The sequence below is a fragment of the Perna viridis genome, chromosome 13 (genome assembly GCF_037379345.1).
Source record: "Perna viridis isolate PV_CMFRI_1.1 ecotype Kerala chromosome 13, ASM3737934v1, whole genome shotgun sequence".
Classification (NCBI taxonomy): Eukaryota; Metazoa; Mollusca; class Bivalvia; order Mytilida; family Mytilidae; genus Perna; species Perna viridis.
The window spans coordinates 26,116,479-26,140,098 of NC_142457.1; the positions used below are offsets into that span (position 1 = coordinate 26,116,479).

The 23,620-nt window shown below is 32.7% G+C and overlaps 1 protein-coding gene across 10 annotated transcripts in view; it reads right to left on the minus strand.

Annotated features, from left to right (window-relative positions):
- The window catches only part of LOC148600119 (twitchin-like), a 102,780-nt gene that overhangs the window by 18,126 nt on the left and 61,034 nt on the right, over positions 1 to 23,620 (minus strand). For 6 of the 10 annotated variants that reach the window (XM_088558294.1, XM_088558292.1, XM_088558291.1 and 3 more), the window contains 12 exons: positions 15,856 to 16,161; positions 13,904 to 14,899; positions 10,966 to 11,067; positions 9,797 to 10,099; positions 9,199 to 9,270; positions 8,858 to 8,875; positions 5,716 to 6,015; positions 4,469 to 4,552; positions 2,459 to 2,758; positions 1,868 to 2,011; positions 981 to 1,268; positions 24 to 305 (listed from right to left, as the gene is read on the minus strand). In XM_088558294.1, the coding sequence (XP_088414420.1) occupies positions 24 to 305; positions 981 to 1,268; positions 1,868 to 2,011; positions 2,459 to 2,758; positions 4,469 to 4,552; positions 5,716 to 6,015; positions 8,858 to 8,875; positions 9,199 to 9,270; positions 9,797 to 10,099; positions 10,966 to 11,067; positions 13,904 to 14,899; positions 15,856 to 16,161 (3,195 nt within the window). The remainder of the gene's footprint in view (positions 1 to 23; positions 306 to 980; positions 1,269 to 1,867; positions 2,012 to 2,458; positions 2,759 to 4,468; positions 4,553 to 5,715; positions 6,016 to 8,857; positions 8,876 to 9,198; positions 9,271 to 9,796; positions 10,100 to 10,965; positions 11,068 to 13,903; positions 14,900 to 15,855; positions 16,162 to 23,620) is intronic. The other 4 variants (XM_088558297.1, XM_088558296.1, XM_088558295.1 and 1 more) reach the window with 2 other exon arrangements.

Genomic DNA, 23,620 nt, shown 5'->3' on the forward strand with positions numbered 1-23,620 from the left:
ATAGGTAATAACAAAATCCTTACCATCAACAAACAGGTGAGCAGAGCACATAGATTTTCCCGCCATATTTTCTGCCTCACATGTGTAAAGACCACCATCCAATGAAATCACATCATTGAGCTGTAGAGTCCACAGATTGGGTTTGGTATGAGTGATCTTGACTCTGCTGGACTCAGTGAGATAACGACAGTCTTTCATCCAGCGGACTTTTGGGTATGGAATGCCATCAACTCTACATTCAAATTTGCCAGATTTGTGAATGTCTAAAAATAGATCTACTGATGGCTCTAAGAAGGTTGGTGCGTCTAAAAATAACAAAAGATGACTTAGATTTTAGATATGTCAATGCTAAGTCAGTTTTAAAAAGTAAACATTGCTGAGCTACACGATATATCTCCAATTGTCATGCATTGATAAGTTGTACTTAAAGATAATATTAGAATGATAGCAGCTTTGAAGTTTAGACAGAAGATATCACAGTGGGTCCATTTGGGTGAAATGTTCAAGACTTTCAATGCTTGTGTTATTTTGTTTAACATCATTGAAAATTGCCGATATTTTTTTAGTATCATGTCAGTTGCCGATAATCATAATTGTTTGTAAAGCATTCAAGAATTGCAACAAATTCCAAGTAAAGTATATGCAAACGGTTTATTTTCCATACTACTATATTGATAGATCAACAATGAAGATGCTTGTTTGAAGTAAAGAACAAAATACTGTTAAACTGTTGACGAATGCAAAATGGCTCTATTTTTGGCTTTAATGAAATTGAAGCAAATCAAGTGGAAAGAAAATATGCTTTTATGTCAGTTATGTATTGTTTTGAAAGTAGTTTTAAATCATAAAAATCATAAAAAAAATGTAACCCAAAAAAAAAGTGAAAATGAGCCATTTTTTCATTTGCTTAAGAAAAAAAGCCATAGCCTCCATGATCGAACTTATTTCTTAACATAATCATATTATAATCATCAACTGACCTGCAAACTCTAGTTGTACCATGTAAACTTTGACCCCATGGTCATTTTCAGCAGTACATTTGTATTCTCCAACATCTTCCATACAGAAATTATAGATATCAAGGGTGATAACTCCACTTGGTGTGATAAGGGATTTGTATTTGTTTTTATTGGTTAGGTTACTTCCCTTGAATGACCACTCTATTACAGGAAGTGGGAATCCACGGATTGCAAGGTTGATACGGGCAGTCCTTCCCAATACACCATACTGTAAATCTTCAACTGTTGATTTAAATTCTGGTGGTAAAGCTGTTAATAAAAGAGAATTTCTACAAATTCAAAAATTTATTCTGTGCTATGATATCAATGTTGATGTAAAAGAGTAATCAAGGGAACCAAGGTTATAGCGGTAATCAAAAGAATGTAATCCAGGGACAAAGACCAGACATGGAAAACAGACAAACAAACAAAGAACATAAAGTAACTAAAATCATACATGCAAAGTAACAAAAGTAAATGAGCAACTCAGACTCCACTAAAAACTGGGAGCATGGACCAGGTGCACCGGTAGGGTAAGCGTCCTCTGCTTTTCTAGAAACACCTGCCGAGTTGCTCATAAAAAGTCAAGTCCGGGGTAGAAAAACGAGGAAAGGAAAACTATGACCCATTGAATAAATCAGTTAAATGTCATGTCTGTGGTAGACGAAAGAGAAAAGGAAAACTATGACACGTTGAACACAGATAAAAAATGTGACAAAGTTGTATAAATTGAAAACATACGCACTCGATTAAGAAAATATGTACCATATACATCTTTATAGTATTTAAAGGTAAATAGTATGGGTTGTATTCTTATACTGAAACTTCAGTGGATCATAGCAGAGTATGCTGGGAAACCAACAACTTACATGTTCTGTAGCCATCTTCACTCTCATCCAAAGACATCTGTCTACTGAGAGAGAGAGGACTTTCTAGCGAGGAACGTCGTGACATACGAGGAGTTCCACTGTCTCTTGATTGTGATCTGCTAAACACAGGAGGCACATAGTCATCTGTAAAAACAATTATTTTATAAACTGCAGAGCTTTCAAAAGTAGGTGGGGAGTGGCAATTATTACCTTGTATATCTACATTTTTACAGTCTACTTTACTAAAATTTGTATTTAAGAAGGAACCACCAACTAAAGGTTTTAGGACATTTGATTATAAACAGACAGTGCAAAATTGCAGATTGAAACAATCTAAAAAAATCTTTGAAGTATAAAAGGGCCTTTTATAACTCAATCCTGAACAAAACATGCAGTACATATCATGACTGAAATTGACCTGTTTTTAGTGGACCAAAACAGTATAATAAAGTTTGAAAAGGTTTGGTTGAGGTCTTTTATAATCTAAAAGCCAAAAATTTGTGGATAGAAAGACATTATGATCATATCTACACCAATCTTGTTGAGAATGAGTATAATTTTTTTAATGCTTTCTCTTAAAAGATATTCTACCTTTGACATTGATAACACTACAAGCCATGGTGGGTTCACTTGTTCCATACTGATTCTTGGCCCGGACTCGGAACATGTAGTCTCTGTCTGTATTCAGTCCAATGACATCAAACTCATTCTCTGTGAGGTCATCAGCAATGACGGACCATGAGGTGTGTGGAGGTTCCCTCTTCTCCACAATGTAGGTTATTGTTGATCCTTTGACATAGGAGGGAACTCGTCCTGGTCCCCATGTCAAGGTCAAGTCTCCTCCAAAATGGTTGGTGATAAGAGGTCGTGAAGAGGACATTCTTGGAGGTACTGAAAATTAACAACCAAGAAATTATAACTACTTAAAAGATAACTATTTGCAATGTATATAATGTACCAATCTAAAAATCAAGCTTTTATCCCAGTGCATACATGAAAGAGTAATCAAGAAAACCAAGGTTATAGCTGTAATCAAAAGAATGTAATCCAGGGACAAAGACCAGACATGGAAAACAGACATACACAACAAAGAACATAAAGTAACTAAAATCATACATAAAAAGTAACAAAAGCAAATGAGCAACTCAGACTCCACTAAAAACTGGGAGCATGGACCAGGTGCACCAGTAGGGTAAGCATCCTCTGTTTTTCTAGAAACACCCGCCGAGTTGCTCATAAAAAGTCAAGTCCGGGGTAGAAAAACGAGGAAAGGAAAACTATGACCCATTGAATAAATCAGTTTTCATGGTGCAGATGGATACACCATAACGATACACAAGTTCATGAAGATGACCATCAAACTTCTGTAGTGATGACTTCAATCTTGTAGCAACATAACTCTGTTCCAGAAGCCTATTTGTTAGAGTTCTAGCATGATACAAAAAGTCTGCATAGTTTCGGCATGCTCTGGCATAAAGTACGAGTTGTAATATGAACGCTCCATGAAAATGATGAAGTCTTCAAACTCAAAAATAAATAAACCTTCAATTGAAGAAGAAAAAATATGATTTTTCAGAAATTGAGGTTTCCTTGGGAAAAATCCATATAAAATCAACTTTCCCAGTCAATGACTGCTTTCCTGACAAAACAAATCCTTACAGCATATGAAGTTTTCAACTTGCCACGGGAAAGAGTAACTAAGTACCTAACTTTCCCTGACCCAAATTTCACTTCTCCCAGGTAACAGGAAATAGGAATCCTGGAACACTGATACTGTACTGAGGTTTAGAAATTGCTATAAAACCAAAGAATGCAAAAGACGGATAAAATATCCCAGCACAAAATCTGTCCAACGATATAAAATATAATTAAGCCCTTTAATTAGCAGATATAAACTAAGCTGTGCAGTAATTTCTAAAATTGATTACACATGGTTTAATTCTTTACATTAATATGATAAAACTGCTCTAAATTTCTTAATCAAACTTATGAAGTTTTCTCCCATTTGAATAATTATGGTCTTTCTCTTGAAAGTTGTATTTCGAAGCTATCTTCAGAGTTCTCCTTATGTATTCGAAACAGCATGGCTCTTAAGATCTTTTTTTTTTAAATCATTGCACAGTGCTTAAAATTATAGCATTGCAAATCAGTATTATATTGGGGAGAACACCAATCTTACTGAAAAATGCCTTAGTTCCAAAAGATGTTATTTCTACATTTTTTTGTCCGAACATAAATTCTTGACTACATGCACATCTCCATTTGGTAACCTAACACCCATTTAAGTTTCATTACAATCCTGCAAGTCATTAAGGAGGAGTTGTGGACAACACATGAGATGAAGTTATACTAAAAAGTTCAATAGCCATCATTTCTAAAATGTTTGTTTAAATTCCTGACAGTATACAGACAGTATCCATTCGGTTACTTTTACATCCCACAAAGTTTCATAACAATGCTGCAAGCTGCTTAGAAAATAGTTTAAACAGATGAACAGGGTGAAACCTATATACCCCTAAACTTCAAATTCATTTGCAGGGAGTATAATTATGCTAAATTAATTTATTTTTAGATATTTGTATTTTCAAAAAATTTTCATACCACCAGAGGGCACTAAGTCTCGTATTTTCTTCTGTGGTATATCTAGGTCATCACGTTTCTCTGAAACAGGTCTCTTCACTTTGTCTAAAAAAAACACATATTTTAATAATACAACTTTAATTGAAAGCCTTTGAGCATGAATTATAAAATAACATGCAAAATAGCATGCAAATCTATGTATTTTTTATCCCAGTGCTTTTCTCTGGTGAAAAATAACACATAAAATTTTATCACTACAATAATTGTACACATAGAAAAAATTTTCATTTATGTCAAAAAAAATTGCTTTTGAAAGTTATATCAGCTCCTGAATTGCTCATTTGCATTTTTATAGAAGAAGTGTGCATCAAGAAGGACTTATAAGGCAAAATGTTTTGGAAGCATTCATCATTGGAATTTTATTTTACAAAAACTGATATTGAAATTGACAATTTCTAATGTGTGATTTTTGGGGGAAAAAAATTGCAGTCAATAAATGGTATTTTTTTTTTACCATTTTCAGAGTTTGCTGAAGGAGCTTGAATAACATCAGTCAGTGGTGTACATGTAGTTCAGTCAAGAGATATATGGGAATGTGCAATGAATGAAGTGGTGTACAGATTTCAGGAGAATTTTCTTTTAAATGGGACAACAATTGTACATGTATATCATGTAGTGGTGTGCGAAGTTTAGGAAGAATTAGGTCAAGTGTTAAAGCAGGTACATGTACATCAAGTAGTGGTGTATCAAGTTTAGGAGGAATTCAATCATTGGATTACACATGTGTGACTTTGAAGATCAGACAGCGGTGTGCCAAGTTTAGGAGGAATCAATCACAGGAGAACATCCTAACATACCCTGCAGAGATTGTATTAAATTTTTAACATCCTCCAATTGCATATTATTCTCCTCTTCACCCTCTGCAAACATAACTTATGGAATAACGGATAAGCTATAAATATTTACTTTATTTTGGGAGTGGGGTGGGGGAATGGTCATGTACTTTCAACTGAAGTATAATAAAGGACTTCTATCCTTTGCTTTGAAACATTTTCATTTGTCTTTTATTAGGGACATTTCTTTACATTTACAACTGCTCAACTGATTCCAAACTTCTTTAAAAAATATTTCATGGAATAAAATGACATATAAGTATGATCTTTTTTTAGGAACTGCAAAAATGGATGAAATAATGCTGTTTATTTGCATACACTACTAGAAAAAATCTGACAAATGGACCAAAGATTGTGCAGTAACAGTAGCAATACCTTTGTTTCTGTCAAGAATGACAGCCAACGTTGGATCACTGCAACCAAACTGGGTCTCGGCCTTAACCCTGAACTGGTAATTCTGATTAGGGTTCAAGTTATCAATATTGAACCTAGTGTCAGTGATTCCGCTCTGCAACCGAGAGAAACCAGGCATGTTATCTTCCTTTACCTCGACAATGTACGTGATTGGTACTTTCTTGGCGTAAGCTGGTATCCTAGCAGATAACCAGTGTATCGTGCATCTGTCTCCAAAAATGTTTGTCAGCCGTGGAGTTTCCATGGGTAGTTTCGGGGGAACTAAAAAAATAGTGCACCATGCATTAAATGTCAGGCATCATGGAGGCATCTCAAAGGTAACTTAAATGCCCTTCAACAGAGGTTAAAGAACCAAAGAACAGTTTATATTTCTTATAACACTCATTATTAATTATAGCTTTTTGTTGTCTTTTGAGAACAATTTGAAGTGATGACGAAGAAAAACATCTGAAAAATGTTCCTTCACAGTTTTTCACATTGGGGTTAATAGGAAATAAAAAAAACTTGACACCAAAGTCATGTGACAGTATGAAGATTGAAATAAGATTCCCTGCATATAACAGTAACTAATAAAATGCTTTGCAGGACACAGCTTGATATGATCTCTGATCCCCTGAACAGTTTAGGCAAGTATGGACACACCTATCAAACTTGACAGAGCTCAGAACTTTGTTTACGATTTGACATTGGACACAGGGTAAAATTTGACCAGAACCAAAATGGTTACTTTTTGGCAAGTCAAAACCTGAAAATTCATGGTTCATGCCTTGAACCACTAGCCCTATGACCGAGACTGGTAAAAATCTAACTTTGTGGTACAATTTCAAGGCAATCCATTCACATTCAATCAAGTTATCATTCAGAAATCAGAAAAAAAAAGTTCTTGTTTCTAGCCCCTTATTCTTACAAGGCTTAAGCCATAACCCAAAAACAAAACATTCCTAGTCTTCCTTTTTTGGTATGGCACCTTGTAGTAAAATTTATATGAGATCCATTCACTTTAACACAAGTTATTATACAGACTTAAGGAAAAGCTTGTTTCAGGCTCCTTTTTTGGCCCCTAAATCCAACAATGTTCAAGTCTTAACCCCCAAAATCAATCCAAGTCTAATGCCCCAAAATCAGTACCAATCTTTCTTGTGTAATTAAAATGTAACCATGCTATAAAAATTGAAAAAGATCAATCAACTTATACTCAAATAATCACATGAAAACCAAGTGTCTAAATCGATGACAATGATATGGACTATGACCACGCCATACCAATAGACCGCAATTATTTTGCAGTTGTTTACAAAAAGAGTAATGTATAGTGCACATACATGTTGTACATGTGCAAAATTCAATTTTGAATCTTAAAAATAAGTGTTTAAGTTTAAAAGAATAATGTAAGTTAAATCCATAGCCATAGCATGAATTAAAACTCAGCAGAACTACAATTGTATATGATATTTAGTAATTTACTACATAATAGAATTATTTCAAAAAGTTAATTTTTTTAATTCATATAGTTTTATTGTATCTATAAACTTTGAACTCCATTCTTGCAAGCTATAATGTTCTGTATAGTTTATTATTAGTAGATTTTTGAAAAATGAAACAATGTCATGATAAGAAGAAAAAAAAAAGAGAATGGAAATAAAAGTACCAGTAAGAAAAACTGCAGGTGATTGTGGTCTTTAAACTTATCCTAGAGTTTATAACAAATTGAAAAAGAGTGGTACCACTTTTAATATGATCTGGGGAATTTTAAAAGCTTCTACGGTATGATTTTGACTCTGCATGATGAGAAAGTGTTTTCCTTTTTACGGAACACCTGTTTAAATTTTTGCTCAGCTCATGATTTTACAAAACATATTGATTTTGAAGAGGAAGAGCCTTTTAGTATGACCTACATGTAACTTAGGTGGCTGAAAAAGACCATGTAGATTTTGTAGCAAAGAAAACAAAATTTCACTATAACATTTTTCAGAATTCTACCTAGATAGCCATTAAAACACATAATAGTTAACATAAACCTGTATAGAAAGTGGTACCACTCTTATTTACTTTGCTGTAAAAAATATATATAAAACCATATTGACACATGTAAATTTTTCACAACAGTAAAAGACTGGGACACATCAAATTAATAAACAACATTGTTGTATTTATTATTGATTTCTTCTGTATATTAGAACAACAAAAAAGTATACAATTTATAGCCGTAAACTGTGGTATAGGTAAACAGATTTTCAGAATAAATGAGATTATAAGACATGCTCCGATGTTATTTTTAGAACTTCTGTCACTGAAAGAATTAGCGGCCCACACCATGCTTGTAAGGTGTAAGTAGTCAAAGTGCTGAAAAATGAAGCCCCCTATAGCAGTCAGCCAATCAGTAACCTTAAAGTTGTATTTCAAAAATAAATCAGGCTTATTTTGTCTTTACTGTTCTTTTAAATTGAGCACATTTTACAGAGGATTGCATTATTTATCCCCAAAGGAAGACATTTTTATTCATAGTTTGACCTTTGGCAGCAATCTACATGAAATTTACAAAAAAGAAAAATAAATCAAAAATATTTAACCACCTCTTTGCAAATGAATATTTTCACATGAGTTTCATATGCAATTCACACAATTTCAACTTAACTGAGTAAATAAATTTCGAAAGTGTTCACATGAGATTCATGCCTATCCTCTCTCTTCCCCACCCTCACCCCACCCCCCTCCCCCCCACAAAAAAAATAACAAAACAAAACAAAACAAAACAAAACCAAACAAAATTGAGGTTGACTGACTACTATAAGTTAGTCAAAAGAGAGGAAAAATAAACATTATTAGAATCTGATTCAGCCGATAATTAATTAATGAGTCAACTCTGGCTTAATAACTTGATATCAAAACCAGGTGTTGTCTTAGAAAAAGGACAAAGTCATTAGAACTGAATGAGAAAACATTTCTTTTTTACTTTAGGAAACAAAATTATCTATGAATTTCTACCATATATCAGAAGTTTGAAAATTATTTAATTAATTTGATGGACTCTTGTTTGATGACTTTGTGCTTTATCATCAAGACATTGTCACTTGATGGGAGATAATCAGCATCTCAGTAGTACCTTCATCTATAGGACCCTCTGAAATAAACACATTATCATACTAAAGAATGGAAAACGAAAGCTAATATTTATTGTGTTTGTTTGTGGTTCCGTTGCTGTTTTTTTAATACACGTTTTGTTCAAGAAAATTGCTAGATTCTTTGGTGTTTTAGTATTGATACTCTTTTTAATTTTTTAAGCTATTGTTTTTTTTTACATACATTTTTACTGTCCTTTCAACATCATGGTACTCTGACCTATTTAATTTGTGATCAAATTCCTTCCAGTGATTTTTTCAAGGTGTACAGAAAGATAATGGATGAAAATGTAAATGACCATGAACCCTTGAACTTTAACCTTACCACAGTCTCCAAGGGTAACCAGTGGTACTTCATAATCTGAGTCATATTCATCATCATGGTAGTTCACTATCTCTGTAAATATAATATATCAAATGATAATTCAATGAAGACTCATTTATGAAAGCGCATATGAATCTACTTCAAAAAAAAAACCCAAACTTTTAACAATTTCACAGCATGAATTATATTTATGACCAGCATCTGAAAACAAATGCCTGTTAAATCTATCATATTAGGGAAGAGATTCCCCTAAAATCAAGGATAATTTGGAGTTTCCAGCTTATGCATGTAAGATATGTGTGAGATTTTTTGGTAAAATTACTATTTTTCTGTGAAATATACCAAACAATTGAATTTTCACATAGTAAACTTTTTTCTTAAAAAAATACAAAAATGCAACACAACTTCAGTACATACCTGAATGAATATAAATAGATTACAAAACATTCAATTAGTACATGTTATTCCAAAGTTAAAATTATTTTTGATTCTAAGACAAATTGTTTCATGTTTGACCTCTTTAAAATGAGGCAATGAATAATTTTTCCATACTTTCAGATAAACAGAACACAAGTGTATAAAATGTACTGTCACTTACCAATAGGTCTGTACAGACTGACAGGCAGAGTTGCTTCACTTGCCCCAAATTCATTGTGGGCTCTGATCCTGAACATATAATCTACTTCAGGGTGTATATTTTCCAGTTTATGTGAAAGACAGGTCAATCCTCCTTCTACTTCTCGCCAGTCTAGACCCGGTGGGTTCTTTACTTCAATACTGTATGTGACTGGATACTTCTCCCGTGCTCGTTCTGGTACCTGGGCTGGTTTCCATCGTAACAATACTGTTGATGGGTCATCTTCTGTTAGATCTGGTTTATCTAATGGTAGTCTGGGTGGAACTGGAATAGGGAACAAGCTTAAATAATTTTTGATGGCAGTGTTACTTATCATTATTTAAGGATACTAAATACTTGAAAGTCCATAATTCAGGATTTTTTTGAAAATTGTTTATGATTTAGTATATGTTGGCTCTGAAGCTACATTCTAACTGAATTTTATTTGGTGGAAGATACAATTCTATGTGACTTCTGAATAAAATAATTTGTATAAGAGCACTTTTATTTCTACAAATTACTCTTTGAAGTGATTTCTTAGCCTTTTGGTCAAAATTGTCAATCTTCCAAAATTGTACTGGGGCTGTTATCATAAAACATCTCAAATTGAGATTTTCCTCAAATCTTTCCTCCATTCAAATTTTGACCAATCACATTGCTTGCAATTGAAGATTTGAAGAAAACTCAAGGATTTGAGAAAAATCTCAATTTGAGATTTTTTTATGAAACTGGGCCCAGATCCTATAAATTTGCTAATCTCTCAGGGTTCATAAAACATATCATTTTACTTGTCTATGCTAAACACATTTATACTTCTGAAGTAGTTATAATTTATAGGGCCATGCAACTTCTATTTGCATCTATCTCCTTATTGTTTGACTAACCACAAAATATAGACCAGCAGTCCTTTTCATGATAAAAGTTATGCGTAAAATTAGTCTTTAAGTCATGACGTCATAATATTTTGATCAAGGAGTGTTGTAAAATGGAATCTTCACCTAAAAATAAGAATTCCTTCATGAGGGAAATCTAAAATTAGCTATCATTTCAAGGACAGATACCTTAAAGCACTCTTTTATACTTAAAAATAATATATCTTCTTTAAACTAGGATGAGAGTACAAACAGAGTTATCTATAATTATTTACATACTGAATGTGGTAAGATGATCAACATAAGACCTTTGTGGTACAGAGTAGTCCTGTTCAAACACCTTGTAGTCGATTGTCTTTCGTGGTATTCTTGGTGAAGGTGCTGCAATGTTATCAAACATATTAAAATTTCAAGTTGGCTTTTTATCTTCATAATTCATGTTTTTTCTTTGTACACTACAGCTACACTACAGTCTTTCCATATTCTCTCCTGCTAGTCAGAATATAGTCTATACATGCTTTGTAGGGTGCAGCTGAATATGACCACAGAGATAGAACCATAAACAGTTGGAACTAGTATGGACTCATTACTTTCAACTTGATACAGCTCTTTATTTTGACCCTAATAACAGTCCCTGAACCAATCACGGATCGATGACCACTGACTGATTAATTGCTGACAGATTGTTAACCGATGACCGGTCGACTGATCTGATTGAAGTTTGTAAAATGACTGGTTAATGTAAAGGAGAAAGTTCGGTAAAGACCCCTTTTGGCCTCATAATTTGGGCATTTTTGAAAATTTGATTAAAGCTGATTTCTAGGTAGTAGTACAAAATGTAGTATAGTAAGATGGTCACAATCAGAAATAACAGTATGCATTTACATAACTTTTACAAAAACCTTTAACTTTTAACATTTCTGCAATTTTTAAGATGGTTTATGTGTGGAACGGAAGTGGTCAAATATCTGTTGACTAAAGCTATTTTTACACGAGTTGTAACTGACAATAATACACAAAATATATGAAGCAAGAGTCAACATGCATTTGGCAATTGTTAAAACAATGCAAAACTGCACAAAATTTGGTGTTTTCCAGTCTTTTGAACAGATTTTCACAATCTCAGCCAAGTTTGGAGGGCATACAAGACCGTATATGTTCAAATTATTACTATAAACCAATCAAATCAACTATGAAACACATTGAAGAGCTGGAGAAACAACATAAAATTTTTTTCACATAGACTTTGTTTTTGTGGCCAAATTTTGCCCTTACCGAACCAATTTCTTATAGAATTTGATGTTTAAATCTATTGCTTTATCTAAATAGGTGTAAAATATGACCGCTATGTGGTCATGTGACACAATCATTGATTTAATGGATCGGTTTCACTGATTGATGACTGATCAAAAACAGTTCGGTGATTGATAATCGTTAACAATTTTTTTAGTTGCACAGATGGGTTTTAATGTTTGTTATTGAAGGTCTTTATAATTTGCAGTTAGACATTTCTGTTGAAGTAGGAAACTCATAAATATTCATACACTTTACTCAAGTTTTTGCCTAGAAACCAGAAAAATGTTCATTATTGGTTCCAAATTCCTAAATGTTCAAGCCACAAACAAAAAATCCTTCCCATCCTTCCTTTTGTGGTATGGCACATTTTGCGCAATTTTCGTAAAGATCCATACACATTAACTCAAATTATTGTCTGAAACCAAAAAGTTTACAAACACCAGAAGATGTCAGAGCTATATCTTATTTGGCAGTTAGAGGGTCATGTAAAAAACACAATATATAATCCCTTCAAATCATCTTTGAGTTTATATGAGTTGACATGGATGGACATACATACAGATGGTCAGGCGGATAGATGGATGGACTGCATGACAATGGTATATCATAATATGGGTGCATCTTAAGTGTAGTGTATATCAAAGTTACTAAAAGACATTTTTTAACAACTGTAATTTCATTAAAGCAAACATTTTGAACTATCTAAAAGCTTAGCACTCAGCTCTATTTGTCTAGCATTCAATTTAGTTATTACATCAAAGCAGATAGTAGATGTAGTTGAAAAACAATCAAACAAATTACAGTTAAATATAAGAGTTGCGTAATGCACTGCTGTTAAAAGTTCAGCTTTATTTATTAGATTAAGCTATTTGAAACATTTGAAAGGCTTTTAATAAAGCTTCTTTATGTAAATAGAAACAGATGCTTTGGTTAATTAGTACACAAACATAGTATTTATACAGAAACATACATAGTATTTATATAGAAACTGTTACATATCAGTTTCTGTAAGAGTCAGGCAGTAGGTGAAACAAGGCACAGAAAGGGAAAAAACACCACACTGACAGTGTAACTTCATTATTTTTACCATCAGAGAAAATTACAGAAGACTATTTGAAAGACCTTTCTCCTTTCCGTAAGACATTTTTTGGAAATATATTCAATAAAAATTTTTGTTGGAATGAACATATATGTATAGAGAAATCAGGCAGATAATTTGGTTTCAAATTGTACATGCATCTTTCATTCTGTGGAAAAAAATATACAATATCATAAGGAATTTAGGGACAAAATAAAGGCCAACATTAAACAGTGCTCAATTATGGGATCAATTATAAAAACTGGTGAGGTTTAAGATTTTTCAGATTTCGCCCAACTCTTACATGAACTTGTACAAAAAAATAAAATCCACCATACACATCTGCAAATAATAATATACTACACCATACACTTTGATTATCAATTGTCTATACTGTTAAAGTATTGTAGTTCCATTTGATACTAATTTTTGTAGATTAAATATCTCAATCAAACCATTAAATTTCCAATGATATGTTCAATCAAATTCAGACTTTTCATACTACATGTAATGGCTAAATGGTGACATCGTATATTATAGTAACTAATGTAAAATTCCTTCATGAAAAATTTATATTTGTTCATGTTATAATCAGAGGAGTGTTATGCATGAGCAAGGTCATTTAAAGGACAGATTCATGTTTAGGTTGTGAAGATCAAGGGAATGCATGGAGAGTGTGTGAAATATCAAATCTGAAAATCCATTTGAGTTAGTTTAAGGTCAATGAGGTCATCAAGGCACATTAGGACTTAAATTCTTTAAATTGGAAAGTCAAGGTTAAATTATGGTGCTTGTGAAGGTCACCACAGCTATGAGAAGGTCAAGGAAAAACTATATGTATACCTTCATCATCACTTTCATCCTCAAAGTCATCACCATATTTGGATCGTCTATATTTAGACAATATGTCTGCTATATTACGCTTAGCACTATTGATGTCCCTATTTGAGTCAAATTGGCTGCCATCACATGTATCATTATCTGCTTCTATATCACTATCATTACTTTTATCTTTTGAACTTTTCGAAATCTTGGCAGCAGGACCACGTCTATATTTTGCTAAAATGTCTGATATGTCACGTTTTGTACTCTTTATCTCTTCATTAGAGTCATTATCACTTTCCTCTCGAAATGATTCTCTAGCTGCACCAATCTTATCATGGTATTCAATATTTGAACTTCCAGACTCTTGACATTTAGAACCCACTTTAGAAGTTGAAACACGGCCATATTTTGCTAAAATATTTGCTATGTTACGCTTAGCACTGACAACTGCATCTTCTTTTCCCATTTCCAGTATTTCACTGTTACTTTCAGCTTTAATACATTTTTCTACACTACTATCAAAATTAAGATTGCCTGAATTATTTTTTGTGAAAAGAGACAGACTTTTCTGTTCTGATATGTTATTTTCATCGGAATAAACATGACTAGGAGGAATGTTTGAAGTCATGGAAGTCATATTATCAGTAGTACTTGTGATCAAATTATCTCCACTGTTTTTAGCCATGGAGGTCATATTATCTCCCTTGTTTGAAGTTATGGAAGTCATATTATCAGTAGTACTTGTGATTAAATTACCTCGACTGTTTTTAGTCTGGGAGGTCATATTATCTCCCTTGTTAGGAGTCATGGAAGTCATATTATCTACTTTGTTTGAAGTCATGCTTGTCGTATTATCTACTTTGTTTGAAGTCATGCTTGTCATATTATCTCCCTTGTTTTGAATAATGGAGGTCATATTATCTCCCTTACATGGAGTCAAAGAAGTCACACCATTCAAAGTCATATTATTTTCTATAACATCCATGTTACCATTCATCTCATCAAAATCACCAACTAAAATTAAAGTTCATTCAGTAAATAAATAAAATATTGCAAATTCAGAAATTATTGCAAGCATTTTAGTTGAAAACAGGATTTGAATATCTGAATTTGGAAAAAAAGCTGTATCATTAAAAATGAAATTATTCAATGATATAACTTTTAATTATTGGGATGTAATGATAAGTTGTTTTCTTAATATAATAAAAAAATTACAATAATATCTGAAATTAACTATGAAGCAAGAGAGTATCATATTAAGCAAGCATAGTATTAAAAAAAGCTTTACATACTATATAAGGTAAGGGACACAACTGTTTCAAATCATTGGAACGTTTGTATTCAGCATTTTACATCAATCTCATGTAAGCACCAAAGTAACTTTGATTGATTTCATTTTGTTTCAAATGAAAGCTTGATAGGCTTTGATGAAATTGAATATGATACAAACATATCACTGATTACAAGAGTTATGTCCATTACCCAATATCTACCTCCCACAGCTACATATATTTAAGCATGCAAAAAGCATTACTAGATCTGAGTACAGCCATTTTCATGTTCAGTGAAATCTGTCTAAACCATACCCTTTTGGATTGGAAGATTTGTAGATTTTGACAAGCCTTCAGTTTCCAAAAGTTTTTAATGTGTTAATAATGAGACAAAAATTCAGAATATGTCTAGATTAGACAAGTTTTGGGGTCATTCAGGGTTCAGTTTAGACAATTTTTTCTATCTTGTTAATTTCTAAATTATACAGATCTATAAAAAAATCTAATTCTATATTATGTTATTGTCAATGAATCTGAATTAAGACTAAACACACAGTGTTTTTGGACCATCTTAATCAATTTCTAATATTATCTGTAAAATATCATCCTGTAAAGATCTTTTTTAAGCAATATTACAGTACATTCATAATCAAATTTTGATACTAAAACAATGACAACAAAATCTATCATTCTACCCACCTGGAGATTTATAGTAAGCCACAGGTGGTGTTGGATCGCTGATGTCACCGTTTGGTGTTTCTGCACGTAATCTGAACAAATAGTCTTTCTTAGGCAGTAAATCAGTCACTGTGTGCTCAGTCATGTTTATTCCCCTTGCCAGAGGGCGCCACTGTCTTGATGGAGCTTCCTGTACCTCAATCTGGTAGGAGAGAGGTTCAGAGTGACGATGGTATGGCGGTGTGTACACTCGGTGCCAGCGCAAACGGGCGGAAGTAGAGTCCTCATCAAAGATTTCTGGTCGTGCTATGGGTACTCCAGGGCGACCTAAAAACAAGTAATAGTAAAATATTAAAGCAGGATTATTATACATCATATTATCTATTTACTTTCAACATAATATTCAATATGAAATAATTGACAATTGCACTATATGATACATTATGCCCTCCCCCTTTTTCAGTGGTCAAAGTACCTTAACTACAAAAAAAAATAAATATATAAACATGTTGAAAAAATAAAAGGATATGGTAGTGCCCTACAGACAAATACAACTCCAAATTATCAAAAGTATATATACCATAATAATATGTCCATAAAAAAGACAAGCATAGAAAAAGGATCTGACACAAGTACAATATGCTTACAAAGTCCAAGATTAGTGAAGTCAATGACTAATTACAATAGAAAATGCCCATGCAACAATAGTTTTAGATAACTTCATTACAAATAGAACTTAACGTGAAAATCATATACATATACATCCGTCTGTTAATTATGTTTCAAAAGTTGAAAAAAAGAACAACGAATTGGAACAAAATTTATAAAAATCTACTTTTTAAAAGAGTACAGTTTTAATTTCACAGGAACCAGTAATAAATGCAATGTAAGCGTAAATGGCTGGAAATCTGGTTCCTTGTTTATGTCAAAGGAAACAGAGGTAACAGCTAGGAACTGTAAGAATATATAACCACCCACAGATTTATAGATTTAGATTGTTAAAAGATGCATTACAATAAATGTCATGAGAACCATCCACCAACATCCTGAAATCTACAGCAATTATTACATCATACTTTAAGGAAGAACAATAAAAACACTACAAAGCAAGCTTTAGATTGGAATCCCCAAGGGCAAAGAAAAAGAGGAAGACCAAAGAACACCTGGAGGAGGGGTTTGAACTCTGAACTGAAGAGAGTAGGACTAACGTGGAAGAATTGTAACACCATCGCCCAAAACCGAAGCGAATGGAGAGAAACTGTAGTCGCCCTATGTCCACCTATGGACGAAATGGAATAAATCATTACATCATCACGTTTTGTGTGTTTTTTTTTTTTTTTATTCATGCAAACCACTCATAGTTTTAGGTAATGTTTAATATTGTGAGTCAAAATGAATAAAAAAAAAAATATAATGTATTTTTTATTGACATTGATGGTATATTATATAATGAGAAAGAATATATATAATTCAACTCAGTCTTCATTCAGTTTACATGTACCTGCCAGTCAGTGCTATTAGACTGTATGCTAGAGAGACATACTAAGCCAACTTTGTCAACTTCCTTCAAATATATTGATAACAATGAGCAAATAAAAGCCTGGAAGTTGCTGGAACCCCCCCTCCCCTTCCAACACCTTTTAAAAATTTCTGGATCTGATTTTCTATAAACATTCATTTTTAATATTAATTCTGCTGTCTGTGGGTAATAGCATTTCATTGCAACACTATCTTTTGGCCAAACTGCATTCACCCATAGCATGTAAGATAAACCTATAATCATTGTTATCTCCCTTGAATCAAAGGAACCTTGACCTAAAATTACCTTCAAAGAGAAGAGCAAACAGTGTTAGACCATCTGTTATTGATAAGTAACAATAGGTCTATATATATAGAAACATGTACTTCTGACCAAATTATTGCTGAATTCTACCAAATCAAATGTCATTTACCAGAACAGAGAAATATACTGTGCAGGACATTTAGTTGTTAATACTAGGATTACTACAATGTATTATACAATGAGACCTGTCTGCCAATAAACCAAACTCATTTGGGTTATTAAATTGGATTAGGTTAGACAGGTGTTCAGATTACCAAACTAAAACTGATATGAAGGGACTTTAACAAGTGTCTGGTTCAGACAGGCTTATGGATTATTCTGTGTCTGGTTTAGGTAGGTTTATGGACTATTCTGTCTGGTTTAGACAGGTTTTGGATATTCTGGGTTTGGTTTAGACAGGTTTATGGACTATTCTGTATCTGGTTTAGGCAGGTTTATGGACTATTCTGTGTTTGGTTTGAACAGGTTTATGGATTATTCTGGGTCTGGTTTAGGCAAGTTTATGGACTATTCTGTATCTGGTTTATGCAGGTTTATGGACTATTCTGTCTGGTTTAGACAGGTTTATGGATTATTCTGTGTCTGGTTTAGGCAGGTGTATGGACTATTCTGTCTTGTTTAGGCAGGTTTATGGAGTATTCTGTTTGGTTTGAACAGGTTTATGGATTATTCTTGGTCTGGTTTAGACAGGTTTATGAACTATTATGTGCCTGATTCAGGCAGGTTTATGTACTATTCTCTGTGTGGTGTAGACAGGTTTATGGATTATTCTGGGTCTGGTTTAGGCAGGTTTATGGACTATTCTGTGTCTGGTTTAGGCAGGTTTATGGACTATGCTGTGTCTGGTTTAGACAGGTTTATGGACTATTCTGGGTTTTTTTTAGACATGTTTATGTATTATTCTGGACTTGGTTTAGACAGGTTTATGGACTATTCTGTCTGGTTTTGAGAGGTTTTTGGATTATTCTTGGCCTTGTTTAGACAGGTCTGTGGACTATTCTGTGTCTGGTTTAGACAGGTTTTTGGATTATTCTGGGTTTGGTTTGGACAAGTTTATGGACTATTCTGTGTCTGGTTTAGACAGATTTTTGGATTATTCTGGGTTTGGTTTAGACAGGTTTCACTCTAGTACAATATCATAGTAACTTTTAATTACTGTAAACTTAAAAAATTGTGTTGCTTATTTTCACGGATTCTGTCAACTGAACATATTCCAGGGTATCAATTTTTGCAGTTTAAAGAATGATAACTGTTACCTAGTGTTAAAATCAATTTCACTGATGATATTTTTCATGTTTTTATATCTACTGTGAAAATTAATATTTTTACAATATATACAACCATAGAACTGTAAATAATTAGAGGTCTATGATTATTACCAAATCCATGAAGCAAGTTTTATTGTGTAGAAGTACAAATTGTACATGTACTCCATATTGAGACCTCCCTCCTCATTTTGATATGCAAATAACCTAAATTCCTATTTTTAACCAGTTGACTTCATATTGAACAACAATGAGTAGTTTAGCCAGGTTTCAATATATAAGGACGACTTTTGACTGACAGACACATATTCAATGAGTTAAACAATTTAGATTCTGTTCAATTATCAAAACAATTGGACTAAGTTATTTATGAATATGGAGACGCATGGTGGGTATCAACCTCTTATCTGATACTCCTCCTACACCATTAAATGGATTTAAATGAAAATTTCACAGAATATTTATTACAATTTCTGTTGTGCATCTCCTGTTTCAAATTTGGATTAATTTTGAAGTCATGCTATTGAATGAGAGAAAAGGAGCATCAATCTAGTCAGCATCACTCACAGTTTGTCCATTTTTTAAAGAATTTCTTATTTCCCTGCAAAGTGCTTTTTTCTGACTATACCTTTTGTCTCAATTCAGAGAAATTACAATTTTAAAACAGCAACATGTTTAACAGTAATAAAAATCTGCCATGTGGTTGAAACACATGTACAACTTCATGACTGCCAATGATAATAACATGGATGACACATGGATGTGATAATAACAGATTGTTTTTACATATTTAATGTTGCTTTTTCTTCATTAATACAAACTATATGATTTGGGATCATACCCTCTTGATGAACTTCAGGAACCTACATGACCTAAATGCACTATCAGTAATCTAATGAACATGTCAATCCATATGATCATGCATGTTCCCTGTCATGTTCATAATAAACTACAAGTAGCAAGTGCTTAAAGATTAAATGGGATTCTAATATATTTTCCCTTTTCAATGTGGATAGAACTGTCATCATTCTATTACCGTTGATTTTATTACTTTTGTTGTTGCCTTGAGAATTTAAGAGCTTACTTTTAGATGTGTTTAAACTTGTTGAAGATCTTTTAGTGATCTCTGAAAACATTTTCTATTTTGTACTTGATCATCAGTCAGACAACAAAGAAATCATAGATGTAGCATCAGAGATCACCAAAGCATAATTTCTCCCACTTAGATGTAGCACCAGAGATCACTAGAGCATAATTTCTCCCAACTTAGATGTAGCACCAGAGATCACCAGAGCATAATTTCTCCCAACTTCAATGTAGCAACAGAGATCACCAAAACATAACTTATCCCAACTTGGACGTAGCACCAGTGAACATAATTTCTCACAATTATATATTGGTTGTAGCTCCAGAGATTTCTCCAAACTTGTGGATGTGGACCAAAGATCACCAAATTTCCCCTAACTTGTGGATGTGGACCAGAGATCACCAAATTTCTCCCAACTGGTGGATGTGGACCAGATATCCCCAAAACATAATTTTTCCCAACCTGTTCATCAACAAATAGACGTCAAACTGAAAAGATCAGGCAACAAATGCCATATGGTGGGTTATTTTGATGGATGTAAAATTTTGAGATTTTGAGGCAAAAAGGTAAACAATTTTGGGGTTTCTAATTTTGACTGATGATAAGTGATGCCCTAAGTAATTAAGCCCAGATTTAAAAAAATGAGGAATTTACCTGAGCGTTTTTAAACAGACCACTAAAGAAATACACCAAAATTAGCACCCTGTGAAAATCTCCCACTATACAGTACATGTATTCATAGATGTGGCACTATATATCAACAAGAAATAATGTTCCCTGAACTTGTTCATGGACAGAAAACAAAGAAAATAGTCAATCATAAATGTAGCACCAGAGATCAACAAAAACTTTATTTTTTATCAACTAGACAACAAACATATCAGATACATGTCAGTAACATCAGAATATACTACATGTATTGAAGTAAACAAGATCATCCTAGGCCATTACCTCAGATACTAATTGGTACAACAAGGATTGCTATCGTCATGATCGTAGCCATTAGTTTGACCATGTTATCATGACTACTGGCTGTGCCAATATTAAAACGATTTGCCAACAGAAATAATCAGTATAAATCCTATTGAAACCATAAGACCATGACCATAATCTACTACCATAATGTTGTTCAGTGAAATATGCCAACTTGAGTACATGCCATTGTAAGAATCAGGCTGGTGGTGATACAAGCTTAGAAATTTTTGGAATTTTTTTGCTGAAAATGAAATCAATGTAGTAAGAAAACACTATAAAACTTAACAACTCTAATGGTCCTTCCAAACGATAATAAATTTGAGATAATTACTGTAATCTGATTGGTTAAAATAATTTTGTTATATCTCAATGGATGAAAAAAATATTGACACGCCCCTATTCAGTTAAATTTAGAGCTACTTTTCTCATATTTATAGATGAAAATATGTTTTAAAATTAATTTATAAGAATTGGCTATTGAAAAATAACATAAATTTTCCATGTGCATATTTTGTTTAATAAAAAATATGCACATGGAAAATTTATGCTATTTTTCAATAGACAAAATTTTTATTATTGCCAATTCTTAAATAAATCATGGTGTAAACAGAGAATCATTTTCTACTGATTACTGTCCATGGGAATCATTTTTTATGATATTTTTGGTACAGACTTGATGGTAAGCTGGTACATGTACAACAAAAACCTCTAAGACATAATGGGATGCAAAATTTCCATTGAAAACTGTGATGCTCTTATGCAATTCATAAACATGAAATTTACAAATCATCAAACTTTGACAAACCATTAAACTGATTCCCATACAAAAGAAATATGAATTTCAAGAACATTTTGCACAGCACTTCAACATTTAAAAAAAAGTGAACTTTTCTTCATCATTATAGGTATGAAATCAAAATTGGACAAGCGTAGTCTTTTGGGTGCAATGATTTTGTTTCACTTCTAAAAGTTTGGCAAAATAGTAATGTAAACATCAGTCACTACAGTATCTGCATGCATTTTACTTGGACATGTACTTAATAACAAACATATACCAATATGTATTTTCTCCTTTGACTTGTTGACTGAGGATTATATATTCAGCATTTACTTAAACTATGCCAACAGTAACTAAATACATGGTAAACAAAACATCCTCAAGAGCAACAAGGAGACCTCACAATTTACAAAATGTCATTCAGTGTTTCATGTTCATGTTACTTTTTTCTTTCTCCAAACAGGCATTCATAAACCCTTTGTTTATAATTTGATTTTTTTAAAATTATTAATATATAGCAATCTACAAGTATAAACGAACTGAAAGTTTTTTTTTATAATACATGTAGTATAAAAATGGAGTTACTTCCCTTTAATAGTTTTACAGCATATCATGTAATATCCAATTAGAATAATATTAGTTAGTATTAGGCTAGCAAGGACCATATTGATGAGGATACATAACATTGTAGAAAAGAAGGATGGTAAAATATGGGATTACAGGAGTGTACCGTTCCATGAGCCTGCATTAAGTGTTTCAAACCTCTGTAAGTAAAATTTCACTATTACTCATTGATCAAAAAGGATAATTTTGGATGTACTACCCATTCTCCAGTGTCTTGTTATATTGTGAAAACTTCCAAAAATTATTAGAATGCTTTTAAAGTAAAAAAGACATGAAATCATTTTCAAGCAGATGGGTCCTTAATGTACGTTTCAAATCAACATTGCAAGTAATTTACAATTTCTATGCAGTTTTCAAGTAATTCTCAAGTAAATGAATGTTTTACATGTGTTTATTTACTTATCCAGGAAAATATATTGTAACATGCTTAAAATAACTAAAAACTTAGTCAAAAATTGTCTTAATTGATACTATAGGCCTCCATGGTCAAATATGTCACAAAATTTGCAACTAAGGTCAAACTTCGTGAATATTCTGAACTTTAATTCCATGTTACACATTTATGCAGCGGTTTTGTCAGCAAATTGAAACATAATCTACAGAATATCATGTAGTATTCAATTTATTTGATTAATTTCATTTCCAGGGCTGACGAAAATATAAATCCAAAACACTCCTTAATCAATTGAAACTTCCTTAACCAAAACATAAGATGATACATCTGACCATAGTTTCGGCAATATTTGATTGTCTTGAGGGAGAGAAGTGATATTCAAGGTTTTAAGGTCCAGTAGAAATACAATGTATAGGTGGATCTAAGGGGCCTCTAATGTTTGAAAACTTCAGCTAACTATATATAACATCACTGAAAAACACTGGCCAAAGGCAGCCACCATCCCACCCCATTACAAAATTTCTGAATCCATCAATGATTGCATGGAAAAGTCAGACACCTGTTCATTTTCTCCAAATGTACAGGTGCTATATATAGAAATAAATCACGAAAACTCCATTCTATCACTGTTTTGTTTTGGGCTGGCCATTTACATCACAATGTTTTACCACGGACAGGCCATTTACATCACACTGTTTTACCTGGTGCGAAGGGTTAAATAACAACATAACTGGCCGTGTTAAAACAAATGATAAAATGGAGTTTGTGTGATTTATTTTGATTCTAATAGGACTAGTTTCTTTATATTTTTTTAAAAGAC